Here is a 10563-nt window from a genome sequence, read left to right as displayed (position 1 = left end):
AGACGTGCAAGGACTTGTATCCGTGGAATTGTACCATCATCGGGGTCCTTTTGACCATGCTAACGACGTCGGTCACATGTGAAAGGTCATTTAGTGGTATGAAACGCATAAAGAACTAATTGCGAACAACAATGACGTCTGACAGGCTGTCGTCGTTAGCCCTGATCCATGTACACAAGAACATGAACATTGATGTTGACCAAGTGATCAACGTGTTTGCCTCAGAGAAATGCAGAAAACTATACTTGTTTTCTAAATTGACGTTGGATCATTGTTACTTTGACATTGACTTGAAACGCATTTAGATGTTGAAAGTTGATATCGCTAGTTTTTCCTCTTGTCTTTTACAATAATTACTAAATATTTTATGAATTTAAAAAAAAAAAACATTTATAAGTTATACAAAATACTCGACGGTTAAAACATATTGTTTAACATAACGGCATAGCATATATTTAAGTCATCAATATAATTATGTGTATGCAGAAAACAAACCTCAAGTGAAAAATAGCCAGCAATTAGTGTATTCATTAACAATATAAAATCAACGTTTAGTTGCTGGCAAATTTATTATAGTCACGAGACTTAAATCTAAGAAATATTTTATGATATATATGGTCTATGAAACATTATTTTTTTGTACCAAATATACGTTAAAATGAACCTCTGACATTCTAGGGTGAAATAAAATCGGGGGGGGGGGGCATGCGTTCAGCCCCCCTCGAATTCGGCCTACACATTGATTCCATCCAAGCTACGCCCCTGTACTAGACCACATCATGTACGCAAGTGAAGGGGTTTCAAGTTCCAAGTTGACACTATACCCATTGTTATGGCGACCTGTCATCTTGAATTCTCATTGTTGTTTAATGACTCAACCAGTTAAAACAGGAAAAAGTATTTGATTGTGTTCGATCATAACAAATGGTTGATATAAAATGTTAAATTGATGAAAATATTTAAAGGCTAAATTTTACTTTTCGACATTTTCTACCGAATTCGTTTCTATAAGCTCTAATTAATGGAAGGATTTGGAATGCGATAAGTATACGGAGATGATTTTTGCAAATGTATGTTATGCATCAGTCAATTGTAACCACGCCCCACCCCCAGCTCCGGAGGTATACCGGGGAATAGCGGGGGGAAATGGGCCCAGCAGTGCCGAGTGAACTCGGTTGTTATTTTCCGCTCCGAAAAAAGCGGGGAATAGGCCTTACCTAGGATGTCCCCGGGGTGCACGGGCATTAGGCGGGGATTTTTTTTTCCAGCAGTTTGTACCCGCTGGGCGTAAATTTAACCTGGGATTGGCTGGACCGTAGGTCAAAGTCTCGCTATTCCCCGGACCTGGGGGAGAGGGTGTAGGGGGCGTGGTAACAATTGACTGGTGCATTATAAATGCTATAAACTTTACGTAATTTGTTATCAGTTTCATACCAAAACACCGAAAATCGCATGACTCACCATAATGGGTAATTGCATTTCCGCCAAAAATATAACTTTTAATCAGATGACAAATTAAAAAATATACTTTTCCTGTTACTCAGCCAAATTTCAACGAAAATAGTACACTAAAAATATTGTATTCCTTACGCCTCGACGCCTTAAGCTTGCTTTTATGAGATGTCACGCTGTGCCTTTAACACACGTGGTAGCGAATAAAGCTGTATTTAAAATCTTCCGGGCAATATACTCGAAACATTTTCTCTTACTTTTATAGAAACGGGATTTATAACAAATGTAACCAAGATACATGACTGATATATACAGTAAAGTTTGAAATATTTATATCTTACGTGATAATATGGTTACTTTTGTATATTGTTTATAGTGATGTTAGATCAAACGTGACCTGAACATATGAAACACATTTATAAAATGGATCTCTTGTATACAATTGTGCTGCTTGGTAAGTTGTTTGCTTATACTTGGCTTAACTTACATGTAGTTATATTTCCATTATTTTATTACAATATCTGTAGTTTGCTATATGATGCGAACGTTGACTGTCGTTTTTTTTCTTTAACATCTGTGTCACCCCGGAGTTTACCTGTATTATGAAACGGTGGTTAAGAATTTGACCTAGATTCGGCTGGTGGGCTGAGCTTATCAGACATGGATGGGTGAATCTATGTGAATATTTGTAAACAGAAACACGTTTCTGAAAAGAAAATACTTTACAAAACAAATATATCCTTTGTGTGAGAATCAGATCCCGGCGATTCCATCTATAAAACCATTAAACGTTTTTGTGTAATACTGAATTGACTGCTATCCCGACTTGAGCACAAATACAGTCTAACCCCGTTGGCTCGATATCGCTTGGCTCGAAACACCCGTTGGCTCGATATCGCAAGGCTCGAAACCCCCGCTGGCTCGAACTGGATACAAAGGACCGATTTTTTTACACTAAGTGTAAGCATTCCCGCTTGGCTCGAAATTACCGAAGCTCGAGGTATTTTCGCCGGTCCCTGGGAGTTCGAGCCAGCGAGGTTCGACTGCACAGTGATTCATAGTATAATGAAAAGATTATAAATTGTGTGATTACGGAAATTATACAATTTGAAAGCAAAATTATAGACCCCATGAAGGCCGATTTTAAACAAAGTTTTACCGATGTCCTTGTTGATTTATGAATTAATTCTATATTCATATTTAGGCAAATATAAATTAATTTCTGGATTTTCATTCATTTTTAATGGGGGCAGGGTTGACTTCCTTTTAGATGTCCGTTTCATCGTTTAAATCTGTTCATGGTCTTTCTTATTGCATAAAGTATCCTTTTCAATTCTGACAATGGCCAATGGGATTTCTAGTTTCTCTTTACAATCCTTACAATGGCCAACCGGATTTCTAGTTTCCCTTTACAGACCTTACAATGGTCACCACGATTTTTAGTTTCACTTAACAATCCTTACAATGGCAATACGATTTCTAGTTTCCCTTTACAATCCTTACAATGGCCAATACGATTTCAAGTTTCCCTTTACACACCTTACATTGGCCAATACGATTTCAAGTTTCCCTTTACAATCCTTACAATGGTCAATGGGATTTCTAGTTTCACTTAACCATCTTACAATGGCCAATACGATTTCAAGTTTCCCTTTACAAACCTTACAATGGCCAATACGATTTCTAGTTTCCCTTTACAATCCTTACAATGGCCAACGGGATTTCTAGTGTCCCTTTACAATCTTTTCAATGGCCAACGGGATTTTTAGTTTCCCTCTAAATCCTTTCAGTGGACAACGGGATTTTCTAGTTTCCCTTTACAATCCTTTCAATGGCCAACGGGATTTCTAGTTTCCCTTTACAATCCTTACAATGGCCAACCGGATTTCTAGTTTCTCTTTACAATCCTTTCAATGGCCAACAGGATGTTTTAGTTTCCCTTTACAATCCTTACAACGGCCAACGGGATATTTAGTTTCCCTTTACAAACCTAAAAACGGCCAAAGGGATTTCTAGTTTCCCTTTACAATCATTACAATGGCCAACGGGATTTCTAGTTTCACTTTACAATCCTTTCAATGGCCAACGGGATTTCTAGTTTCCCTTTACAATCCTTACAATGGCCAACCGGATATCTAGTTTCTCTTTACAATCCTTTCAATGGCCAACGGAATTTTTTAGTTTCCCTTTACAATCCTTACAATGGCCAACGGGATATTTAGTTTCCCTTTACAAACCTTAAAACGGCCAAAGGGATTTCTAGTTTCCCTTTACAATAATTACAATGGCCAACGGGATTTCTAGTTTCACTTTACAATCCTTACAATGGCCAACGGGATTTTTAGTTTCCCGTTACAATCCTTTCAATGGCCAGCGGGATTTCTAGTTTCCCTTTACAATCCTTTCAATGGCCAACGGGATTTCTAGTTTCCCTTTAATTCCTTTCAGTGGCCAACAGGATTTCTAGTTTCCCTTTACAATCCTTTCAATGGCCAACGGGATTTCTAGTTTCCCTTTAATTCCTTTCAGTGGCCAACAGGATTTCTAGTTTCCCTTTACAATCCTTTCAACGGCCAAAGGGATTTCTAGTTTCCCTTTACAATCCTTACAATGGCCAACGGGATTTCTAGTTTCCCTTTACAATACTTACAATGGCCAACGGGATTTCTAGTTTCCCTTTACAATCCTTACAATAGACAATGGGATTTCTAGTTTCACTTTACAATCCTTACAATGGCCAACGAGATTTCTAGTTTCACTTTACCATCTTTAAATGGCCAATGGCATTTCCAGTTTCCCTTTACAATCCTTACAATGGCCAACGGGATTTCTAGTTTCACTTTACAATCCTTACAATGGCCAATGGCATTTCCAGATTCCCTTTAAAATCCTTACAATGGCCAATGGGATTTCAAGTTTCACTTTACACTCCTTACAATAGCAAATAGGATTTACAATCCTTACAATGGCCAAAAGGGATTTACATTATTTCAATGGCCAATACGATGTCTAGTTCCACTTTACAATGACTAATGGTCATTTTGATTATATTCAGTTCATCTATGTTAATCTCACAGGAAGTCAGGGTGAATTCAGTCGGCCTAATGCCGAAAAAGTAAACAGTAGGTCATTATGAATATCAATGTGGAGGCCTACAGCAACATTGTTGGTGTTATCGCGGATCCATTTTGTTTAAACACAAGCACAATTTTAGTTAATACAAGTAGGCTAAATCCTATTGATTTAACTAGCATTGACATAGTTATTTTTTTCAAAATATGAATAAACTAAACAGTGGTTCCTTCAAATATATTTATATGTATTTATTTAATAACAACTACGACCAAAAAACATCGACGAATGACTGCAATCACTATAATCATGTCCTGATATTTATGCCTACAGCAACCTTGATCGTGTCCCAGATCCGCCAGGTTGAAGCGCAAACACAATGTGCAGAACAGAGGTTTTGCAGCGAATGTATTACTGCGCACAACGAGTGCGCATGGTGTAACGATGTGGTACGTATATAGTATTGTTTAATTGACCGTGAATTGCTTTTTAGTTTCTACGAGTTGCCTTTAATTCGATTGTGACGAAATGTTTTTGTTTATAGAATCGCGATTCGAGTCCTAATCCTGGGTCTAATATCATAAAAATACTCAAGTCAAATCTCAATCAAAATCATAGCTCCATTTACCATACAAAGGTATAGTATTGTTCAAAACCTTGCATGTATTAATACTATTTTAAAACGTATTTTCTCATAGGATGAGTTGATTGAATTGTTTGTCAATACGTCAAGGAAAATTAATTTTGGAGCAAAACATACCGGAGTTATTGTTAACAAACAATATTTACATTCACCTAGTCATTTGTATAGAAAAAGCTTGACGTTTACATTGTATAACATGCAAGGAGTTATGACGTCATTGTTTATTTCAATATTGTGCTCCAATTGGATTAGCGAGACGTCATTAAACCAATGATATAAGTCGTTGCAAATATCAGTTATTCTTTTATACAAACGTGTGTTGTCGGTTACATTTCGTTCAGAACAAATTCTAAATTGCAGAAGATACTTTACACATTTTAAATCGTAATGAATACTTATTTAAAATGGATATATTTGCGCTTCATGGAACTTGCTCGCGTGCCCTACTGCGTTCATACAACAACAACGCAAGAAAAAAATACAATAAATCCTTGAATTAATTGTTCCCAAATACATTGTTTGGCTGTAGAATATTTTCCCCTTGGAATCATAATCAAAGGCGTTACTCACTATCTTATATGATATAATGTTTTTTAAAAGGTGTCAAAACATAAATGTTCATTGATAATGTTTGATGATATATGGTCAAATGCATTTGACTTAGGCTGAGATTTGACTTAAGTGTTTTCGTGATATTGTGTCCTGGGGCTGTATTCAATAAGTTACTTAGATTGAACTTAAATTTAAGATTATAAACTAAGTGTTTTGATTGGCCTGTATTATTGGCTGACCAATAGCCTGAATTGAATCACTGAGGCGTGTCTAAGGATAAGGATAAGGTAAATATTGAATTTTGGCCTTAGGTAGGTATTCCATATAAAACTTAAGTTAATCTTATGGTCTTACATCATTGACTCTATTCACTCTATTGGTCAGTTATTAATAAAAAGTAATCCGATTAGCTACATCTTTCTTAGATCCGATTAGGACCAATATTGAATACTGGCCCTGGTGACAGGAACTATTATTGATGTGCGTTTTGATAGTCCATGAGAAAAAATCCTTGGTTGGGATCGAACCAATTACCTCATTGGTGAGAGGCAGACACCTATTTCTCCCACCTCAGATAAGTAGATCCAATAATTTAACCATGCTAGATATGCTTATCTTGCCCACGGGCGAAGATAAAATGCCCGTATTTAACTCCTTTTACCACATTGTAATTACCTCCCTTGTTGAAGACTGTCGTCAGTAGCATCAAGGAAATCTTGTCGTATGGTAATATTTGGAACGCTAATTAATTATTTCTCGCTTCAAATGTCACCATACAACAGTTTTCAGGCGCCATTCAAGAAATAATGCTTCATTCTCCTTAGAACAATTTTAAAAGACCGATTTGACTATTAACATGAACTGGATCACTGCGCGTATATCCATGACAACCACGTGCTATCGCATATCCATACGCAATATTATTTTCACTAAGCAAAAAAGAGTTCCAGCAAAAAATACATTTTTACCTAATTTTGTTTACCTGAAGTGGGAGAAAAGGCATCTACCATAGCCGCTCGTATAAGATAGGTTCATCCCGACCCTCGCGCAGCGTGTTTTCATCTCGGTAAACCTCGTTTCCGCAAATCACCCTACGCTCGGGTCGGAATGAACCTTTCTAACACTCTCGGCCATGGAAGATACTTATAATCACTAGACCATATTAGAGATAAGACTAATATCTTTATTGAAGATAAAAAATGATAATGATCAATGATTTCAACACCGAATGGAAATTGGATTCAAGCAAAGTAGAAGCATACTAGGAAGTTGTAGATTTTGCCACATATATGTAATAACATTTTGACAGTTCATTCGACAAAATATGTTCTGCAGCATTTTTGAAATGTTATCAAAATAACTAGTAGTAATCAAAGCAGGACTTTTAATACCAGGTAGATTAATTATAAGCTTCATGGAGAATAATGATAAAACACTCTAAAATGTATTACAACTTTATAAAATCATACTCAACAGTTCATTATTGTAAAGTTTGCAGAGTTCATGACTCAAAATGAAGTTTTTTCACAAAAGCAGTTTGTTCACATTCCACATAATGAAAAGCTAAGGAAATTTAATTAAAATTAAATATATGTTGCATGTATATATTTTTCTTGTTTATTGAAGTACAATTGTTTAAACAAAAGCTTTGTGTTTTCGTTTATTTATGAGTTGAGTATACATGTTTCCTTTTTTGTGTAGGAGTGCAAGTGGTGTACTTCCGTTTATTTGTGAAAGATAACAAATGATATTTTTTCCTTACAGAGGAAGTTTGTACAATCGATATATTTTCTTGTCTTTGCCTAGCAGTACAAAAAACATGTTTCCGTTATACATACGGTATGATTCTGTACCTTTGTGTCGGTGTATAGATGGTTTGCTTCCGTATTTTTGTGTAGGAGTACTGATGGTATGCTTCCGTATCTTTGTGTAGGAGTACTGATGGTATGCTTCCGTATTTTTGTGTAGGAGTACTGATGGTATGCTTCCGTATCTTTGCGTAGAAATACAGATGGTATGCTTCCGTATCTTTGTGTAGGAGTACTGATGGTATGCTTCCGTATTTTTGTGTCGGTGTATAGATGGTATGCTTCCGTATCTTTGTGTAGGAGTACTGATGGTATGCTTCCGTATCTTTGTGTAGGAGTACAAATGGTATGCTTCCGTATTTTACGTACAAGTAGAGATGCTGTCCTTCCGTATCTTTGCGTAGAAATACAGATGGTATGCTTCCGTATCATTGTGTAGAATCACAATTGGTATGCTTCGTTTTTTCGTGTAAAAGTACAGATGGTATGCTTCCGTATCTTTGTGTAGGAGAACAAAAGGTGTGCTTCCGTGTCTTTGTGTAGGAGTACATATAGAATTCTTCCGTATTGTTGTGTATATGTACAAATGGTATGCTTCCGTATCTTTGTGGATAACTACAGACATAATTCTTTCGTATCTTTGTGTATGAGTACAGATATGGTATGCTTCCATATTTTTGTGTAGGAGAACAGATGGTATGCTTCCGTATTTTTGTGCAGAAGTACAGATGGTATGCCTCCGTTTTTTGTGTAGTAGTACAGATGGTATGCTTCCCTATCTTTGTGCAGGAATACAGATGGTATGCTTCCTTATTTTTGTGTAGGAGTACAGATGGTATGCTTCTGTATTTTGCGTACACGTACAGATGGTATGCTTCCGTATCTTTATGTAGGAGAACAGGTGGTATGCTTCCGTATTTTTGTGAAGGAGTACAAATGGTATGCTTCAGTATCTTTGTGTAGGAGTATAGATGGTATGTTTTCATATCTTTGTGTAGGAGTACATATGGTATGCTTCAGTATATTTGTGTACAAGTATAGATGATATTTTTTCATAACTTTGTGTAGGCGTACAGATGGTATGCTTCCGTATATTTGTGTAGGAGTACATATGGAAAGCTTCCATATATTTTTCTTTAGGCATTAATATGTCTTTTAGTCATAAAGCATCGATTTTCGAAGGTAAATATGAAAAACTGCGACCTGATTCTTTTTCAGCAGTGGTACTGGTTTCCAACCATTTACACATAACTTGGCTCATTTCAAAACTAATAAATAAGTTGTCAAAACGCTCAATATGTGAGAGTGTAGATTTACGTATACATGTTTCCGTTTCATCGAATTTAGATGGTATGCTTGCGTATCTTTGTGCAGGAGTACAAACAATATGTTTCCGTTTTCGTTATTAAAGGGACTAGACACCAAATGATACAATTGTAACAGAAAAAGAGAATCTTACATAAAATTGACATCGTTGTGTACAACGTATTGAATCTTACTTGCTGATGTATCACATCGCTTACAACACATGCATCTTTCTCAATTTTTGCGCATTTTTTCCATTCGTAATTTACTACGATTGTCCACCACGTAAATCTCAGCTATTTTCTGTTAAATTAGCGTCGGTATATTCATCTTTACTCATGATAAGATATGAATTAAACTTTGAAAGCGATATGCGCTATTTCAAACGGGGAAATACAGATGTGACAGCAACATGATTGTTGCGTTGTATTCGTTTAAACATGTAAAGCGACATTTCATTGGCCTCCTTTAAGCTCGCATTGACACTTCAAGGTTTGTTTTGAGGAAAAACTGTTTTTGCTGATTTTTGTACCATCTGGTGTCTAGCTCCTTTAATAAGTACAAATAATATTTCTCCATTTCTTTGTGTAGGAGTTTGCGGATACTCGATGTGCGATGAACACCAGTATACTGACTTCGAAGGGTTGTCAAGAGATAAAGTCACCTACTATCAACGAAACTAAAACGCAGGTAACTTATTTATACAGTCGAAATCCGTTATGTCGAACTCTTTTGTCTCTAACTGAATTCGGAGCCGAAATTTTTGGGTGTAAAAAAAAGCTGTTTTAGGAGCAAAAATGTTAAAACAATAATGTAAGCGTTACAAAAAAATCCGTTCTACTTATTAATCATGCATATAGCTTTTGTAAGTTACATTATAGATATTTTGAAACATTTAAGAATTCCGTTGTCTGACCCCGAGCCCTAAACTCAGACTCAAGACGTTAATGAAAACGGACCTAGGGTGGCATTCAATATGCTATTTTATAAGCATGCATCATTGACTTCATTCACTCTATAGGCCAGTTGTTTATATCAAGTAATCCGATTAGCTACTCCGTTCTTAGATCCAATTAATACCAATATTGAATATTACGCCTAGAATCATGATTAGTTCCAAATACAAAGCCAGGTTGGAATCGAAATACTCGTACAGTGAACACTGTCTATGTCGAACTCTTTTATCTCGATGTTCTTGTTAATTTGAACTTTTTTCGAATATTTTGTGTTTTGTTATACACTGTTCGTATTACGGATATCTCGAATGTCCGTTATCTCGAAGTTTTTTTCATGAGGTCCAACGACTTCGAAAAAGTGAGTTTTGACTGTTTGCATGTTCAAACATTGTATTAACTGTATGGTAATATCTGCGGAATAAAACTTTCAAGGACAAGCCTGTACAGGATGGTGGGGAAAACGTCGAACCGGTGCAACTTCAGCCCCAGAAGGTCAAACTTACACGATTTTAAATGTCCAATGTCCAATGTCGTGCTAGCACGACTTTCACTTTTGAATGTCCAATGTCCAATGTCGTGCCAGCACAACATTCGATTTTGAATGTCCAATGTCCAATGTCGTGCCAGCACAACATTCGATTTTGAATGTCCAATGTCCAATGTCGTGCTAGCACGACTTTCACTTTTGAATGTCCAATGTCCAATGTCGTGCTAGCACGACTTTCACTTTTGAATGTCCAATGTCCAATGTCGTGCCAGCACAACATTCGATTTT

At 36.4% G+C, this 10563-nt stretch overlaps 1 protein-coding gene across 1 annotated transcript in view; it reads left to right on the top strand.

Annotated features, from left to right (window-relative positions):
- The first annotated feature begins 1676 nt into the window (after positions 1-1676).
- The window catches only part of LOC128224215 (integrin beta-like protein 1), a 31259-nt gene continuing 22372 nt past the window's right edge, over positions 1677-10563 (top strand). The window contains 3 exon segments of the mRNA XM_052934032.1: positions 1677-1906; positions 4858-4973; positions 9424-9522. Of these exon segments, the coding sequence (XP_052789992.1) occupies positions 1858-1906; positions 4858-4973; positions 9424-9522 (264 nt within the window). The 5' untranslated portion in view covers positions 1677-1857.

The sequence above is a fragment of the Mya arenaria genome, chromosome 1 (assembly GCF_026914265.1).
Source record: "Mya arenaria isolate MELC-2E11 chromosome 1, ASM2691426v1".
In the NCBI taxonomy this organism is placed as follows: Eukaryota; Metazoa; Mollusca; class Bivalvia; order Myida; family Myidae; genus Mya; species Mya arenaria.
The sequence above is the reverse complement of the archived record's forward strand: the minus strand, read 5'-3'. Positions and strand labels throughout refer to the sequence as shown.